Raw genomic sequence first — 20,999 nt, 5'->3', positions numbered from 1 at the left:
GTTTATATACAGAATAATACAGATACTGAGAATTACACCCAGTATACAGGACAGGAGAAGTGGTACTGTGCAGGGTATATATACAGAATAATACAGATACTGAGAATTACACCCAGTATACAGGACAGGAGAAGTGGTACTGTGCAGTGTATATATACAGAATAATACAGATACTGAGAATTACACCCAGTATACAGGACAGGAGAAGTGGTACTGTGCAGTGTATATATACAGAATAATACAGATACTGAGGATTACACCCAGTATACAGGACAGGAGAAGTGGTACTGTGCAGTGTATATATACAGAATAATACAGATACTGAGAATTACACCCAGTATACAGGACAGGAGAAGTGGTACTGTGCAGTGTATATATACAGAATAATACAGATACTGAGAATTACACCCAGTATACAGGACAGGAGAAGTGGTACTGTGCAGTGTATATATACAGAATAATACAGATACTGAGAATTACACCCAGTATACAGGACAGGAGAAGTGGTACTGTGCAGTGTATATATACAGAATAATACAGATGCTGAGAATTACACCCAGTATACAGGACAGGAGAAGTGGTACTGTGCAGGGTATATATACAGAATAATACATATATTGAGAATTACACCGAGTATACAGGACAGGAGAAGTGGTACTGTGCAGGGTATATATACAGAATAATACAGATACTGAGAATTACACCCAGTATACAGGACAGGAGAAGTGGTACTGTGCAGTGTTTATATACAGAATAATACAGATACTGAGAATTACACCCAGTATACAGGACAGGAGAAGTGGTACTGTGCAGTGTATATATACAGAATAATACAGATACTGAGAATTACACCCAGTATACAGGACAGGAGAAGTGATACTGTGCAGGGTATATATACAGAATAATACATATATTGAGAATTACACCGAGTATACAGGACAGGAGAAGTGGTACTGTGCAGTGTTTATATACAGAATAATACAGATACTGAGAATTACACCCAGTATACAGGACAGGAGAAGTGGTACTGTGCAGTGTTTATATACAGAATAATACAGATACTGAGAATTACACCCAGTATACAGGACAGGAGAAGTGGTACTGTGCAGGGTATATATACAGAATAATACAGATACTGAGAATTACACCCAGTATACAGGACAGGAGAAGTGGTACTGTGCAGTGTTTATATACAGAATAATACAGATACTGAGAATTACACCCAGTATACAGGACAGGAGAAGTGGTACTGTGCAGGGTATATATACAGAATAATACAGATACTGAGAATTACACCCAGTATACAGGACAGGAGAAGTGGTACTGTGCAGGGTATATATACAGAATAATACAGATACTGAGAATTACACCCAGTATACAGGACAGGAGAAGTGGTACTGTGCAGGGTATATATACAGAATAATACAGATACTGAGAATTACACCCAGTATACAGGGCAGGAGAAAGGTACTGTGCAGTGTTTATATACAGAATAATACAGGTACTGAGAATTACACCCAGTATACAGGACAGGAGAAGTGGTACTGTGCAGTGTATTTATACAGAATAATACATATACTGAGAATTACACCCAGTGTACAGGACAGGAGAAGTGCTACTGTGCAGTGTATATATACAGAATAATACAGATACTGAGAATTACACCCAGTATACAGGACAGGAGAAGTGGTACTGTGCAGTGTATATATACAGAATAATACAGATACTGAGAATTACACCCAGTATACAGGACAGGAGAAGTGGTACTGTGCAGGGTATATATACAGAATAATACATATACTGAGAATTACACCCAGTATACAGAACAGGAGAAGTGGTACTGTGCAGTGTATATATACAGAATAATACAGACACTGAGAATTACACCGAGTATACAGGACAGAAGAATTGGTACTGTGCAGTGTATATATACAGAATAATACAGATACTGAGAATTACACCCAGTATACAGGACAGGAGAAGTGGTACTGTGCAGTGTATATATACAGAATAATACAGATACTGAGAATTACACCCAGTACACAGGACAGGAGAAGTGGTACTGTGCAGTGTATATATACAGAATAATACAGATACTGAGAATTACACCCAGTATACAGGACAGGAGAAGTGGTACTGTGTAGTGTATATATACAGAATAATACAGATACTGAGAATTACACCCAGTACACAGGACAGGAGAAGTGGTACTGTGTAGTGTATATATACAGAATAATACAGATACTGAGAATTACACCCAGTACACAGGACAGGAGAAGTGGTACTGTGTAGTGTATATATACAGAATAATACAGATACTGAGAATTACACCCAGTATACAGGACAGGAGAAGTGGTACTGTGCAGTGTATATATACAGAATAATACAGATACTGAGAATTACACCCAGTACACAGGACAGGAGAAGTGGTACTGTGTAGTGTATATATACAGAATAATACAGATACTGAGAATTACACCCAGTATACAGGACAGGAGAAGTGGTACTGTGCAGTGTATATATACAGAATAATACAGATACTGAGAATTACACCCAGTACACAGGACAGGAGAAGTGGTACTGTGTAGTGTATATATACAGAATAATACAGATACTGAGAATTACACCCAGTACACAGGACAGGAGAAGTGGTACTGTGTAGTGTATATATACAGAATAATACAGATACTGAGAATTACACCCAGTATACAGGACAGGAGAAGTGGTACTGTGCAGTGTATATATACAGAATAATACAGATACTGAGAATTACACCCAGTATACAGGACAGGAGAAGTGGTACTGTGCAGTGTGTGTATACAGAATAATACATATACTGAGAATTACACCCAGTATACAGGACAGGAGAAGTGGTACTGTGCAGTGTATATATACATCAAAAACAGAGAAGCACCACGCAGTCATAGAATCCAAACTAGAAAAACACTTTATTAGATAAAATTATACATGTAACAACCAGAAAACTAGTGTTAAGAAGGGCTAAAAGATAACAAAAATGCCAACAGCAATATGTGAACAATGAACTAGCCAAAGGTCCGGCGATCCCCAGCTGCAGAGAATTGTGATGTACTAGAGAAGGATGGTAAATAGTGCAATTCGTAGAAGCACAACACCACAGGATAGCATAATTTCCATCAAGAGCACATGCAAAAATATATATATACACCAGTGACTATACAAGTAAAGGCTCATGTAAGAACTACTACACATCACCTGGTACTAGCGATCCCGTGGTAAACCTCCGCAGTGTGGGGACCCCGATCCACCCCGAAGCGCGTTTCGGTTAGGATACCTTCCTCAGGGGGCGCGTACATAGAATGGGCATAGAGGAATATATAGAGAGGAGACCCATAATAGATAGTGCGCGCCACCGCGACAAACTGCTTCCGCCCAATCCAGCACGCCGAACACCGACGACCGGAAGCACATGGGGCCCCATGTGATCCGGAATTACATGCGCGGCTGCCAGAGAAGGACGGAGAAGCAGCAAAGCGGCGCATGCACCGAAAGTGATAAGTGCATAGACGCCATGTAAGATGAGGGCAATAGAAAAGGCAATCTTAAGCGCTTAAAAGCAGCTATTAGCGCAGAAGGACACCAAGGGGATATGCATATATAACCACATAGGAAAACATCAAATATAACATACGGAAAAATGTAGTTGTAAGAACAGATTAATTATACAAAGGAATAAACACATTGGCCAAGAGGGGACTATAGCCAATTTACATAATATATCAAATGGTAACATTAAATAAGATGGCCATATATATAACGATACAACATGGTATAGTCCCATAAGGCACGTGAACATAGATGATAACATCACATAAGGTAATATCAGCATGTCCATATACGTCCCCTACACCCCAATGGGGAAGAAAAACCCCCAGACAATGGCTTTGTCAGGATAGAGAAAAATGACAAACACGGCAGTCCATCAGCTTCAATTTCCATGTCACACAATTCAGATGAGTTCCAAAAGCACAAGAACCAATTCAATATAATGATATGGGAGTCCTAGGTAATAAAGAAGTGAATTAAAAACAGAAACCATAACAATAAAAAATAAAGAATAAAAAAACACAATATGCACAAATTGCAAGAGGGCACACCATGCACATCAGTGCAGCGACTACAGGAAGGGAGCATAACTAATGTTCTCATTCAAACCTGCAGGATGTACGGTATTGAGGGACCAGATCCAATGTGTTTCCAGTTGGCCCAAACGTTTAAACAAATTCCCGCCACGAATATTAATACTGAGCATGTCTATACCCCGCACCCTAGATAGGGAACTGTCACTATGATGTTTAATCCTAAAATGTCTCGGGATTGTTTTAAGGAGAGACACATCCTTTTGGGTAGCGGCCGCCTCAATCCCTAAGACATGCTCCTTAACTCTCACTTTGAATTGTCTAGTGGTCATTCCAACATAGATAAGTCCACATGGGCATGTGGCATAGTAAATAATGTTTCTGGAAGTACAGGTAATGCGTTTTTTTATGGTATAATTCCTTGTGCCACTTGAATTATTAAACTCATTACACCTGTCCACATTTGGGCACGCGCGTGCCCAAATGTGGACAGGTGTAATGAGTTTAATAATTATACCATAAAAAAAATTATACCATAAAAAAACGCATTACCTGTACTTCCAGAAACATTATTTACTATGCCACATGTCCATGTGGACTTATCTACGTTGGAATGACCACTAGACAATTCTAAGTGAGAGTTAGGGAGCATGTCTTGGGGATTGAGGCGGCCGCTACCCAAAAGGATGTGTCTCTCCTTAAAACAATCCAAAGACATTTTAGGATTAAACATCATAGTGACAGTTCCCTATCTAGGGTGCGGGGTATAGACATGCTCAGTATTAATATTCGTGGCGGGAATTTGTTTAAACGTTTGGGCCAACTGGAAACACGTTGGATCTGGTCCCTCAATACCGTACATCCTGCAGGTTTGAATGAGAACATTAGTTATGCTCCCTTCCTGTAGTCGCTGCACTGATGTGCATGGTGTGCCCTGTTGCAATTTGTGCATATTATGTTTTTTTATTCTTTATTTTTTATTGTTATGGTTTCTGTTTTTAATTCACTTCTTTATTACCTAGGACTCCCATATTGTTATATTGAATTGGTTCTTGTGCTTTTGGAACTCATCTGAATTGTGTGACATGGAAATTGAAGCTGATGGACTGCCGTGTTTGTCATTTTTCTCTATCCTGACAAAGCCATTGTCTGGGGGTTTTTCTTCCCCATTGGGGTGTAGGGGACGTATATGGACATGCTGATATTACCTTATGTGATGTTATCATCTATGTTCACGTGCCTTATGGGACTATACCATGTTGTATCGTTATATATATGGCCATCTTATTTAATGTTACCATTTGATATATTATGTAAATTGGCTATAGTCCCCTCTTGGCCAATGTGTTTATTCCTTTGTATAATTAATCTGTTCTTACAACTACATTTTTCCGTATGTTATATTTGATGTTTTCCTATGTGGTTATATATGCATATCCCCTTGGTGTCCTTCTGCGCTAATAGCTGCTTTTAAGCGCTTAAGATTGCCTTTTCTATTGCCCTCATCTTACATGGCGTCTATGCACTTATCACTTTCGGCGCATGCGCCGCTTTGCTGCTTCTCCGTCCTTCTCTGGCAGCCGTGCACGTACTTCCGGATCACATGGGGCCCCATGTGCTTCCGGTCGTCGGTGTTCGGCGTGCTGGATTGGGCGGAAGCAGTTTGTCGCGGTGGCGCGCACTATCTATTATGGGTCTCCTCTCTATATATTCCTCTATGCCCATTCTATTTACGCGCCCACTGAGGAAGGTATCCTAACTGAAACGCGCGTCGGGGTGGATCGGGGTCCCCACACTGCGGAGGTTTACCACGGGATCGCTAGTACCAGGTGATGTGTAGTAGTTCTTACATGAGCCTTTACTTGTATAGTCACTGGTGTATATATATATTTTTGCATGTGCTCTTGATGGAAATTATGCTATCCTGTGGTGTTGTGCTTCTACGAATTGCACTATTTACCATCCTTCTCTAGTACATCACAATTCTCTGCAGCTGGGGATCGCCGGACCTTTGGCTAGTTCATTGTTCACATATTGCTGTTGGCATTTTTGTTATCTTTTAGCCCTTCTTAACACTAGTTTTCTGGTTGTTACATGTATAATTTTATCTAATAAAGTGTTTTTCTAGTTTGGATTCTATGGCTGCGTGGTGCTTCTCTGTTTTTGACGTTTGTCTGCAGTTTTCCTTGTGTCCATGCATGGGTGGTACATGGCTATGTGGCTAACTGGGCCCTCTTACACATTATCTATGATTGATTTTTGTACCACCAATTATGCATATTGGAATTCTTCTTGTATTTAGTGTATATATACAGAATAATACAGATACTGAGAATTACACCCAGTATACAGGACAGGAGAAGTTGGTGCTGTGCAGTGTATATATACAGAATAATACAGATACTGAGAATTACACCCAGTATACAGGACAGGAGCAGTGGTACTGTGCAGTGTACATATACAGAATAATACAGATACTGAGAATTACACCCAGTATACAGGACAGGAGAAGTGGTACTGTGCAGTGTATATAAACAGAATAATACAGACACTGAGAATTACACCCAGTATCCAGGACAGGAGAAGTGGTATTGTGCAGTGCATATATACAGAATAATACAGATACTGAGAATTACACCCAGTATACAGGACAGGAGCAGTGGCACTGTGCAGTGTGTATATACAGAATAATACAGATACTGGGAATTAAACCCTGCATACAGGACAGGAGAAGTGGCACTGTACAGTTTCCAAGTTTACAGAATTACAGGATGCACTCAGAATTACCGTATTTTTCAGACTATAAGACGCACTTTTTTCCCAAATTTTTTTTGGGGAAAATGGGGATGCGTTTTATAGTCGAAATATGCTTACAAATACCGTGGCGGCGGTCCCGGTCCGACGCTGCAGCCGCACTTCTCAGGCTGGTACGGCTCTCTGTTGCGGCAGTGGCCTGTTGGGCGGTGGTGGCGGTGCTCTGTGCGAAGGGGGCGGCTGTGGCCTGTTGGGCAGCGGTGGTGGTGCTCTGTGGGACGGGACGGCGGCGGTCTGTGGGGCGGCGGGGCTCCACCGGCATTTCGTGAATGCCCGGAGGCCTGCGCAGATCCATTCCCGCGATGCGGTAGCCTCCGGGAAAATGGATGCCGGGGGGGGGGGCACGCATGCTCAGATTCAGATCTCGGCAACGACATCTCGTCTCCCGAGATCTCAGGACAAGATCTCATTGCCGAGATCTGAATCTGAGCATGCGCCGCCCCCCGGTGGCCACCGCATCGCAGGAATGGATCTGTGTGGGCCTCCAGGCATTCACGATATGCCGGCGGAGCCCTGCCCCACAGACCGCCGCTGCCCCATCCCACAGAGCACCACCACCCAACAGGCCACAGCCGCCACCATCACACAGAGCACCGCCACCCAACAGGCCACTGCTGCAACAGAGAGCCGCACCAGGCTGAGAAGGGTCGGCTGCAGCGTCGGACCGGGACTGCCACCAAGGCATTTGTAAGTATATTTCGACTATAAAACGCACCACCACTGCCACCACACAGGCCACTGCAGCCCCACAGGCCATCGCAGCCCCACAGAGCACCACAACCCCACAGGCCACCGCAGCCCCACAGAGCACTGCCGCCCCACAGAGCACCTGTCACAAAATGCTGGCGGAGCCCCGCCACACCACAGAGCACCACCTCACCAGCCTGGGATGGGATTTCACAGAGGCCATTGCACCAGCCTAGACCATCGAACCAGCCCTGTGACCACTCCTCCACCTGTGCCGAAACCCCTCTCCGGTAAGCTGAATTCAGACTGTAAGACGGACCCCCATTTAACACATTTTTTTCCCTATTTTCCTTCTGAAAGTTTGGGGTGCGTCTTATGGTCCGTTGAGTCTTATAGTCCGAAAAATAGGGTACATCCATCGATACTGTGCACGGCCCATGCGTACAGAATTATGAGTAGCATACAAGACAAGATTTGTGTTACTGATATATAGGAAGTTACTGAGTGCCAGTGTCATTTGGAAGACGTCCATGTTATTATTTTGTGCACAGTTGTTGGGGTTCAGCTATGGACCCCTTGTTATGAGAACATTCATGCTGGATATATCACTTTGCAGAAGTGTAACCTGCAGTAACTTTCACCTCTACTCTCTAAGCAGATAAACAGAAACTCAGAACTGGTCAAACAAGTCCGAGAAATGTAAAGAATTTTCAATATGATGCCACTTGACCTCGTCTTTGACAACTTTTGGGCATCTCGGAAAATTGTGTTTTATTTTCTTTTATCACAATATAATAAAAAAAAAAAATATTCATGCATATAATTATGTGGGCTGCCTGGTAATGCCGAGGAATTAGTTCTCGTGCTGATCAACCACTGCTCACTAATGCTTTGTTCACTGTATAACGCATAGGAGATAAATGGCATAAAAATGATCATTAGCATGTGTGACGTGCTGCTGAGGCTGTATGTTTGTGTTGGTTTGTGAGCATAGGCCATTAAACGGGACTTGTATCAAATCAATTCCTGCTGGAGTTAAGTGGAGCTTTACTTCACTCGTTGGTGTCGTAGTCTGTAACCATGGATACACAAAGGTTTACAGAAGAGCTATAAACAAAAAACGGTATCAGGATTTTCGATAGGACTTTTTGCCCAATTGTTTTACTTCTAATTTTCAATTGAATTGAAGTGTTAAATGCTTTAAAAGGTGAACAAAGATTATTTTTTAGGAAATCTCCATGCGTCACAGAAGGTTACATAGATGACATATCCAGTTTAAGATCTTGATCGTGTGTGCTCCTGATGTTGCCATGGCAGTTCACATCCAAATAGCGGCCTTAAAGTCTGACAGCTATAGTGGCTTGTTCAAAAGATATCAAATTTTATGTGGTAAAAATAAACTATTTCATTCCTGTTATGCCTCTTTGCATTAATTCCTGAAAAGCACCTGAAAGGTCAATAAACTACTTGAAAACAATTTTGAATACGTTGAAGGGTGCAATTTTTAATGTTTTAAAATGGTATAATTTTGAGGGTTTCTAATATATGACCCCAAAGTTACTACGAAACTGAACAGGTGCCTAAAAAAAAAAGTTTTGTAAATTTCTTTGAAAAAATGAAAAATTACTGCTACATTGTAACACCTTCTAAAATGCTAACAAAATAAAACAACATTTTCCAAATGGTGGTGATGCAAAGCAGACATGAGGGAAATGTTATTTATTAATGTTTTTCTGTGGTATGACTATCTGGATTAAAGGGATAATCATTCAAAGTTTGAAAATTGCTATTTTTTTTTTTTTAAAGTTCTGATATTTTCATTAATAAATGCAAAACATATCGACCTAAGTTTACCGTTATCATAAAGTATAATGTGTCACGAAAAAACACTCTCAAAATTAATGGGATTGGTTGAAGCATTTTAGAGTTATTACTACATAAAGTGACACGTCAGATTTTAAAAAAATTGGCCCGGTCACTAAGAGGTTAAACTGAGTTCTGCCACCTACAACAAACTTTTAGGCCACCTATACATTGTGCTCAGGCAAAGACCAAGCTTTTGGCTCCAGCGTTGGCTGAGCATTGCCATGTTTACAAGGTTAACAATCAGGAACCATCATTACACCAAACACTGGTTCAGCTTATCGACCAGTGCTGTAGTCCCCGTTACAGTCTGGTTTCTACACTGCAGTAGTTCCTATCTCTTTGACTCCCGTTGCTCCTCATGAGCAGAGGTTTTTAGATTTGCAGACAGATGAGACTCGCAGTGACCAGAGCTATCCTCAAGCCAAGATTTCACATTGACATGTCATCTGTGATTGTCTTTATAAGGTCCTTTTTAATAAAACTCCTGTCCCTCAGGCTTGGCGAAACAGACATTTACACATGTTGGGAAACTCCCACAAAATTCACCATTTTCTTCTAGAAATACCTATTTCACCAGTCTTATTACACTCTGGGTATCTTAAAAAAAACAATATCATCCGAGAAGAAAGTTATAAAAGAAATAAAGGAAATTTGTGTGGGAAAATATATGTTTGTTATACCACCAAGTGAGCAAAAATACATAGATGAACACAGATCCACCATATGGACTGTTGAATCATTGGGTTTTAAGTTGTACACTTAAGTTCACTCAAGCTGTTCCCGACTGAACAGACATCAGCTGATGGAGGCAGAGAAGCACACAGACACAAGTGTCAGGATACAATATGGCCTACTCATGGTGACTGATATTTATAACAATAGCTTGGCGGAAGAGCAAATAGAACAACCCCAGCAATCAGAATGACAGTTGAAAATGTAGAAATACACTTTACTATCTGAAAGCAACAGATTCTTGTGCCAAATCAGTGGTAAGAAGCAGAAACAAAGAAATCATAGCACTAGTTATAATTGCCACCACCCCCCCCCCCTCAAAAAAAAAACTAAATAAATACATGTTGGGGTCACAGAAGAGCATATCTCACAACTTTCCAGCCTTTACATAGTAATTTTCATCAGATTCCGCTTTCATTGCCCCCATTTAATATGATGCTAACAAAAGTGCCCCTCAAACACAGTATTATACCCCCATGGCGAATTCCTCCACATTAGTCTACACATGCAGAGTATAATGACCCTATTGTACCCCACCTCATCTCCCAAGACAAAGTATGGTGATCCAAACAAAGTAAGATCTCATAACAGTGACCCCCACCCAGCCCTCCATGCACTTTAATGGGCCTACATATAGTATAATGGCCCCCAAACATCACCACACTGTATAATGACCATCATGAGCCCTACAAACTGTATAATGGCCCCACACACAGTATGTTGGCCCCCTCATAAACCTTCACTGTATAATGGCTTGAATACAGTAAAATGGCCCCCACATAGCCCTTCAAATGTTATAATGGCCCCACACAGCCTTTCATGTAGTATAATAGGCCCCATATAGTCCTCCATATTATATAATTTGCCCTCCATAATCCTCCATATAGCATAATTTGCTTCCCCATAATCGTCCATATAGTATAATGCACTACCCAAGGTCCCACATACAATATAATGCACCCCAATGGTCCTCCATAGAATATAATGCACTCCCCATGGCCCTACATACAATATAATGCACTCCCCATGGTCCTCCATACAATATAATGCATTCCCCATGGCAGTCCATACAATATAATGCACTCCTCATGGTCTTCCATACAATATAATGCACACCCCATGGTCCTCCATACAATATAATGCACTCCCCATGGCAGTCCATACAATATAATGCACCCCCAGTGGTCCTCCATACAAAATAATACACCCACTCCCCATGGTCCTCCATACTCTATTATGGCCACCAGTCACTGATTAAAAAAAAAATAATATATATATATATATATATATATATATATATATATATATATATATATAAATATTACTCACCTCTCCTCGTTCCACCCAATGCTCCAGTCTCCTGAGCGTGCGGTGTGAAGTGCAGCGGGGCTGTAATGACATCATCGCACACGCAGCTCTGACACATCAGACGCCGAGGCAGAATGATGGGGTTGGAAGAGACTGCTAAAGCTCCCTCATCCATCATCATTGCTTGCGCCGATGGGAAGAGTGTGGGTGCTAACATTGGGCCCCCAGCTCATGGGCCCCGTAGCAGTCACGTGGCTTGCTGCATTGCACCACTCCCAGAGGACCTTCTATTATTGGCCAGTCCAAATCAGATAAGACAAAATAAAATTGTAGTTCAAAATTAAACCCCACCCACTTATGTGACATTGCATTACATATAAACAATCTCAGGACTCTAAAAGGAGGAGCAAACAGTTTGTTAATACCTATACAGTATCACTATCCATTGATGTCAATAGGAATAGGAACTGTAGAGAGAAAAATGACTAATTTACACAGTGGTTTTATGCAATCCCTGAAATAGTCACAGATTGGAAAATTATGTGATAAGGGGTCATGCACAGAGAGTACTCTTTTACCTGTCCTGATATTAACCACTTTAACTAGAAGCAGCAAACCAGACGTTTCGAGCCTTGTAGCCCCAGCCTGAAGTTGATATGACCCATAACACAGGCAATCCATAACAGTGAATGCACACTAAGGAAAATAACCTGACGTATGGCATTCATAGCATATGGTACTCAGACTCTTACCTGGCATAAATCCCAGAATCACCCACCAAGTCACCCATAGGTCACCCATAGTGATCCTCGAAGGGTCGGATCCTCCGCAGCGTATACTACTCCCAGGCAGCGGTAATGTTAATGAAGAGATGTTCGTGTATGCAAAGCAACCTGTACACAGAGCAGAAGCTGCAGAACTTGTGCTACGAGTCCTGAGAGCAGATAGTACAAGACACACCTGTACCAGGAGGGCCGAAAGGGAAATGTCCTCTGCCTGGTGACACCCAGAGAGGATGGCTCATTGCTCTACCATTTTTTTCTCAAGAGGTGTAAATTGAAGCTATGAGGTCTATGCAGGATATACTGGAGAATTGCTTAAATATTAATCTTGTAATATAATATGAGAAACACATAAGGCATTTTGTCCAAAAATACAACAGAAGAGTATTGAGATTCCAAAAAATCTCCCAAGCGATTCTGCAGTAAACATACAGATAAGATTTATGACATAGATGACATATGCATTGCTGTCCAAGGGAAGCATGTACCACCAACAGTGGTGGAAAGTAGTACTACTAAGTAGCCATTTCCAAGGCAAGTACAAGTCTCTTTAAGGCCACGTATTGTCCTCCCAGCAATCTATTAAATACTAGTCTGACAAGAGACAATTGTGAAAGTATTAAGGGCATTGTGCCTTTAGTTGGCATGAATAGAATAAGAGCAGAACTGGAAGGCGGAAAGTGTTTATACAGTGCTGAACAAAGACATCTCGGCACTGCTACATGGTAGAAGTGATACTGTGCCAGAAAATGTAAGTGACCTTGTTTACAGACAAGGATCAGTGGCAGGACGAGTATAATCTCATGCCATCTCATTTAATCCCAGTTTTCATATTTTGTCTTACATATAGTACTTATTCGCTATATAATGAGGACATGTAACATTTTTTAATATACATTGAATTCAGACTCTCATCATGTTCAGCATTTCTGCTTGCTGTCGGCAAATTTTACATTATTATGAATTCAGGCATTGATAATATGAACAATGTGGTAATACTGTATTATATTCTGGAGATTCTGAGGACCCCATTGCGGTCCCCTTTTTTCCCTAAAACATCAGATATCACATACTCCCCCCTCAATGTAAATGAGTAGTTCTGCCACTTATACTTTGTGTTTCACTTTTGTGACCATGTTCAAAGCTGGTTACTCTCAGTGAATGGAAATATTATTGTTAATATTCAGATCATGTCCAATGTACACAATTATGAAATATTATATTATACCCTATGGGTTCTGCAGACCCCATTACCATTACTGCTCTAAAACATCAGGGAATATCTGTGATAATGAAGACCAAAAGCATGAAAAAACGTGCCTTTTAAAATTAATAAAATAGCTCATGGTGCAGCAGCCCATGAAAATTTGAAGATTTTATGTAGTAGGTGTGGCAAGGATGATTTGTATCTTTGTCTAAATACATTCATGGCCCTCTGACTTGCAACACCTTTGTGCTCAAGGCAAATATGCCTGTCAGTAAATACAAAAATAAAACTTGCCCCACCCCACCGTTGTCAGCTCAGACTGATGTCAGGAAAGGAGATTCAGCTTTAGAAAGTTCTGTTCAATTCTAATAAAACTAATTTTAAGGTTTAATCACATGGATTCCAATGAATTATAATAAAGGTGGTATTCTGGCGCAAGACTTACGAGTAGCCCATTTCAGCACCACTAATTCATGGATATATGTTTATATTTAGCCAGTATGACCCCATTGAGCCATGATTTCTATGTGTTTTAGATGTTTTTAAATATTTTATATGTATGTGCACTTGTAGTTGCTTCAAAAAAGCCTTCTTTTCACATGCACATAAGGTGTGTGCACCTCTTTTGCATCTTCTTTTTTCTTTTCTCTATCTATTCTTTTACATAGGGGTGGTATTATAGTAGTTATATCCTTGTACATAGGAGGCAGTATTATAGTAGTTATATTCTTGCACGTAGGAGGCAGTATTATATTAGTTATATTCTTGTACATAGGGGTCAGTATTATAGTATATTATTGTACATAGGGGTCAGTATTATAGTAGTTATACTCTTGTACATAGGGGCAGTATTATACTAGATATATTCTTGTACATAGGGGCAGTATTATACTAGTTATATTCTTGTACATAGGGGCAGTATTATAGTAGTTATATTCTTGTACATAGGGGCAGTATTATTCTAGTTATATTCTTGTACATAGGGGGCAGTATTATAGTAGTTATATTCTCGTACATAGGAGCAGTATTATAGTGGTTATATTCTTGTACGTAGGAGGCAGTATTATATTAGTTATATTCTTGTACATAGGGGCAGTATTATAGTAGCTATATTCTTGTACGTAGGAGGCAGTATTATATTAGTTATATTCTTGTACATAGGGGCAGAATTATAGTAGCTATATTCTTGTACGTATGTTATGACCCCAATGGCAGAGGGTCTCAGGAATAAATAACAAGTCTGCAAACACAAAAAAACAGCTCATAGGGCAGTGGTAACTGGGCTGACCATATATCTAATCCTAGCACCACAAATAGAAGTAGCCGGGGAACGTGCCTACGTTGGTTCTAGACGTCTCGCGCCAGCCGGAGAACTAACTAACCCTAGAAGGGAAAAGAAAGACCTTTCTTGCCTCCAGAGAAAAGACCCCAAAAGTTGGATACAAGCCCCCAACAAATAGTAACGGTGAGGCAAGAGGAAAAGACAAACATAAGAATGAGCTAGGTATTTAGCAAAGAGAGGCCCACTAGCTAATAGCAGAATATAGTAAGATGACTTATATGGTCAGCAAAAACACTATTAAAATATCCACGCTGGATATTCAAGAACCCCCGAACCGTCTAACGGCCGGGGGGAGAACACCAGCCCCCTAGAGCTTCCAGCAAGGTCAGAAATCAAATTTAGTACAAGCTGGACAAAAATAGTAGCAAAGCAAGTAACTCAAACAACAAAGAAGCAAGACTTAGCTTAATTTTGCAAGAGCCAGGACCAGCAGACAGGAGCAACAGAAGGATCTGATTACAACGATGCCAGGCACTGGACTAAGGATCCAGGAAGTTAATATAGCGACACCCCTGGACTAACGACCCAGGTGAGTGCCAAACAGAAAAAAGACAATCCCAGAGTCATACCACTAGTGACCACAAGAGGGAGCCAAAAAGTCTAATTCACAACAGTACCCCCCCCCTTAAGGAGGGGTCACCGAACCCTCACCAAGACCACCAGGGCGATCAGGATGAGCAGAGTGAAAGGCACGAACTAAATCGGCCGCATGCACATCAGAGGCAACCACCCAGGAATTATCCTCCTGACCATAGCCCTTCCACTTGACCAGATACTGAAGCCTCCGCCTGGAGAGACGAGAATCCAAGATCTTCTCCACCACGTACTCCAACTCGCCCTCAACCAACACCGGAGCAGGAGGCTCAACAGAAGGAACCACAGGTACAACGTACCGCCGCAACAAAGACCTATGGAACACGTTGTGAATGGCAAACGACACAGGAAGATCCAAGCGAAAGGACACAGGATTAAGGATTTCCAATATCTTGTAAGGACCGATGAAGCGAGGCTTAAATTTAGGAGAGGAGACCTTCATAGGAACAAATCGAGAAGACAGCCATACCAAATCCCCAACACGAAGTCGGGGACCCACACCGCGGCGGCGGTTGGCAAAACGCTGAGCCTTCTCTTGTGACAACTTTAAGTTGTCCACCACATGATTCCAGATCTGCTGCAACCTATCCACCACAGAATCTACCCCAGGACAGTCAGAAGGCTCCACATGTCCCGAGGAAAAACGAGGATGGAAACCAGAGTTGCAGAAAAATGGCGAAACCAATGTAGCGGAACTAGCCCGATTATTAAGGGCAAACTCAGCCAACGGCAAGAAGGTCACCCAATCATCCTGATCCGCAGAAACAAAACACCTCAAATAAGCCTCCAGAGTCTGATTAGTTCGCTCCGTTTGTCCATTAGTCTGAGGATGAAAGGCAGACGAAAACGACAACTCAATGCCCATCCTAGCACAAAAGGATCGCCAGAACCTGGAAACAAACTGGGATCCTCTGTCAGACACAATATTCTCAGGAATGCCGTGTAAACGAACCACATTCTGAAAGAATACAGGAACCAGATCGGAAGAGGAAGGCAGCTTAGGCAAAGGTACCAAATGGACCATCTTAGAAAAGCGATCACATACCACCCAGATGACAGACATGCCCTGAGACACCGGGAGATCTGAAATGAAATCCATGGAAATGTGTGTCCAAGGCCTCTTCGGGACAGGCAAGGGCAAGAGCAACCCGCTGGCACGCGAACAGCAAGGCTTAGCTCTAGCACAAGTCCCACAGGACTGCACAAACGACCGCACATCCCGTGACAAGGAAGGCCACCAAAAGGACCTAGCCACCAGATCGCTGGTGCCAAAAATTCCCGGATGCCCTGCCAACACCGAGGAATGAACCTCGGAAATGACTCTGCTGGTCCACTTATCAGGAACAAACAGTCTGTCAGGTGGACAAGAGTCAGGTCTACCAGCCTGAAATCTCTGCAACACACGTCGCAAATCCGGAGAAATGGCTGACAAGATAACTCCCTCTTTAAGAATACCAACTGGTTCTGCGACTCCCGGAGAGTCAGGCACAAAGCTCCTTGAAAGAGCATCAGCCTTCACATTCTTTGAACCTGGTAAATACGAGACCACAAAGTCAAAACGGGAGAAAAACAATGACCAGCGGGCCTGTCTAGGATTCAGGCGTTTAGCAGACTCGAGATACATCAAATTTTTGTGATCAGTCAAGACCACCACACGATGCTTAGAACCCTCGAGCCAATGACGCCACTCCTCAAATGCCCACTTCATGGCCAACAACTCCCGATTGCCAACATCATAATTCCGCTCAGCAGGCGAAAACTTCCTCGAGAAAAAGGCACAAGGTCTCATCACAGAGCAACCAGGGCCTCTCTGCGACAAAACGGCCCCTGCCCCAATCTCAGAAGCATCCACTTCAACCTGAAAGGGAAGTGAGACATCAGGCTGGCACAAAACAGGCGCCGAAGTAAACCGGCGCTTCAACTCCTGGAAAGCCTCCACGGCTGCAGGAGCCCAGTTAGCAACATCAGAACCTTTCTTGGTCATATCCGTCAAAGGTTTAGCAATGCTAGAAAAATTAGCAATAAAACGATGGTAGAAGTTAGCAAAACCCAAGAACTTCTGAAGACTCTTAACTGACGTGGGTTAAGTCCAATCATGAATAGCACGGACCTTGACTGGGTCCATCTCCACCGCAGAAGGGGAAAAAATAAACCCCAAAAAGGGAACCTTCTGTACTCCAAAGAGACACTTTGAGCCCTTAACAAATAAAGCATTCTCACGCAAAACCTGAAACACCATCCTGACCTGCTCTACATGCGAGTCCCAGTCATCAGAAAAAAACAGAATATCATCCAGATAAACGATCATAAATTTATCCAGATACTTCCGGAAAATATCATGCATAAAGGACTGAAACACTGAAGGAGCATTAGAGAGCCCAAAAGGCATCACCAAGTACTCAAAATGACCTTCGGGCGTATTAAACGCGGTTTTCCATTCATCTCCTTGCTTAATGCGCACAAGGTTGTACGCACCACGAAGATCTATCTTGGTGAACCACTTGGCACCTTTAATTCGGGCAAACAAGTCTGACAACAGAGGCAAAGGATACTGAAATTTAACAGTGATTTTATTCAAAAGCCGATAGTCAATACAAGGTCTCAAAGATCCGTCCTTCTTGGCCACAAAAAAGAATCACGCACCAAGAGGGGAAGAGGAAGGACGGATATGCCCCTTCTCCAGAGATTCCTTGATATACGAACGCATTGCGGTATGCTCAGGTACAGACAGATTAAATAGTCTTCCCTTAGGAAATTTGCTACCTGGAATCAAATCTATGGCACAGTCACAGTCCCTATGAGGAGGCAGAACACTGGACCTGGACTCGCTGAACACATCCTGATAATTAGACAAATACTCAGGAACTTCCGAAGGAGTAGAGGAAGCAATAGACACCGGCGGGGAATCACCATGAATACCCTGACAGCCCCAACTTGACACAGACATTGCCTTCCAATCCAAGACTGGATTATGAGTCTGTAACCATGGCAACCCCAAAACGACCAAATCATGCATTTTATGCAGAACAAGAAAACGAATCACCTCCCGATGTTCAGGAGTCATGCACATGGTTACCTGTGTCCAAAACTGCGGTTTATTTTCCGCCAATGGCGTAGCATCAATACCCCTCAGAGGGATAGGATTAACCAACGGCTCAAGAACAAAACCACAGCGCTTGGCAAATGACAGATCCATAAGACTCAGGGCAGCACCTGAATCCACAAACGCCATAACAGGGTAAGAGGACAATGAGCAAATTAAAGTCACAGACAAAATAAATTTAGGTTGCAAATTACCAATGGCGACAGGACTAACAACCCTTGTTAGGCGTTTAGAGCATGCTGATATAACATGTGTAGAATCACCACAGTAAAAACACAACCCATTCTGACGTCTATGATTTTTCCGCTCATTTCTGGTCTGAATTCTATCACATTGCATCAAATCAGGTGTTTGTTTAGACAACACCACCAGAGGATTAGCGGTTTTGCGCTCCCGCAAACGCCGGTCAATTTGAATAGCCAGCGCCATGGAATCATTCAGACTTGTAGGAATGGAGAAACCCACCATCACATTCTTAATGGCTTCAGAAAGGCCATTTCTGAAGTTTGCGGCCAGAGCACACTCATTCCACTGAGTAAGCACGGACCATTTCCGAAATTTTTGGCAATACACTTCAGCTTCATCCTGGCCCTGAGAAATAGCCAGCAAGGCTTTTTCTGCCTGAACCTCAAGATTGGGTTCCTCGTAAAGCAATCCGAGCGCCAGAAAAAACGCATCAATATTTGCCAATGCCGGATCTCCTGGCGCTAGCGAGAAGGCCCAATCCTGAGGGTCGCCCCGTAAAAAAGAGATAACAATTTTAACTTGCTGAACTGAGTCTCCAGATGAACGGGGTCTCAGAGATAGAAACAATTTACAATTATCCCTGAAATTCCTAAACTTAAATCGGTCTCCAGAAAACAGTTCAGGAATAGGTATTTTAGGTTCAGACATAAGACTACTGGTAACAAAATCTTGTATGCTTTGCACACGAGCAGCAAGCTGGTCCACACTTGTAATCAAGGTCTGGACATTCATGTCTGCAGCAAGCTCAAGCCACTCAGAGGTAAAGGGGAGGAAGAGAGGAAAAAAAAAAAAAATTTAGAATTTCCTTTCTTATATCCTACTTCTGCAATGCATTAAACATTCAATGTTGGCCTGGCATACTGTTATGACCCCAATGGCAGAGGGTCTCAGGAATAAATACCAAGTCTGCAAACACAAAAAAACAGCTCATAGGGCAGTGGTAACTGGGCTGACCATATATCTAATCCTAGCACCACAAATAGAAGTAGCCGGGGAACGTGCCTACGTTGGTTCTAGACGTCTCGCGCCAGCCGGAGAACTAACTAACCCTAGAAGGGAAAAGAAAGACCTTTCTTGCCTCCAGAGAAAAGACCCCAAAAGTTGGATACAAGCCCCCAACAAATAGTAACGGTGAGGCAAGAGGAAAAGACAAACATAAGAATGAGCTAGGTATTTAGCAAAGAGAGGCCCACTAGCTAATAGCAGAATATAGTAAGATGACTTATATGGTCAGCAAAAACCCTATTAAAATATCCACGCTGGATATTCAAGAACCCCCGAACCGTCTAACGGCCGGGGGGAGAACACCAGCCCCCTAGAGCTTCCAGCAAGGTCAGAAATCAAATTTAGTACAAGCTGGACAAAAATAGTAGCAAAGCAAGTAACTCAAACAACAAAGAAGCAAGACTTAGCTTAATTTTGCAAGAGCCAGGACCAGCAGACAGGAGCAACAGAAGGATCTGATTACAACGATGCCAGGCACTGGACTAAGGATCCAGGAAGTTAATATAGCGACACCCCTGGACTAACGACCCAGGTGAGTGCCAAACAGAAAAAAGACAATCCCAGAGTCATACCACTAGTGACCACAAGAGGGAGCCAAAAAGTCTAATTCACAACAACGTAGGAGGCAGTATTATATTAGTTATATTCTTGTACATAGGGGTCAGTATTATAGTAGTTATATTGTTGTACATAGGGGCAGTATTATAGTAGTTATATTCTTGTACAAAGGGGCCGTATTATATTAGTCATATTCTTGTACATATGGGCAGTATTATAGTAGTCATATTCTCATATACAGTGCCTAAAAGTAGTATTCAACCCCCTGCAGATTTAGCAGGTTTAATAAGATGCAAATAAGTTAGAGCCTTCAAACTTCAAACAAGAGCAGGATTTATTAACAGATGCATAAATCTTACAAACCAAAAAGTTTTGTTGCTCAGTTAAATTTTTATAAATTTTAAACATAAAAGTGTGGGTCAATTATTATTCAACCCCTAGGTTTAATATTTTGTGGAATAACCTTTGTTTGCAATTACAGCTAATAATCGTCTTTTATAAGACCTGATCAGGCCGGCACAGGTCTCTGGAGTTATCTTGGCCCACTCCTCCATGCAGATCTTCTCCAAGTTATCTAGGTTCTTTGGGTGTCTCATGTGGACTTTAATCTTGAGCTCCTTCCACAAGTTTTCAATTG

At 42.1% G+C, this 20,999-nt stretch overlaps 1 protein-coding gene across 1 annotated transcript in view; it reads right to left on the bottom strand.

Annotated features, from left to right (window-relative positions):
* The window catches only part of LOC143770325 (coxsackievirus and adenovirus receptor-like), a 29,284-nt gene extending 16,833 nt beyond the window's left edge, over window positions 1–12,451 (bottom strand). Inside the window, exon 1 of the mRNA XM_077259843.1 lies at window positions 12,278–12,451. Within this exon, the coding sequence (XP_077115958.1) occupies window positions 12,278–12,326 (49 nt within the window). The 5' untranslated portion in view covers window positions 12,327–12,451. The remainder of the gene's footprint in view (window positions 1–12,277) is intronic.
* Between the last annotated feature and the right edge of the window lie 8,548 nt (window positions 12,452–20,999).

This window comes from Ranitomeya variabilis, chromosome 1 (assembly GCF_051348905.1).
Source record: "Ranitomeya variabilis isolate aRanVar5 chromosome 1, aRanVar5.hap1, whole genome shotgun sequence".
Classification (NCBI taxonomy): Eukaryota; Metazoa; Chordata; class Amphibia; order Anura; family Dendrobatidae; genus Ranitomeya; species Ranitomeya variabilis.
This window is presented reverse-complemented; position numbering and strand designations above follow the sequence as displayed.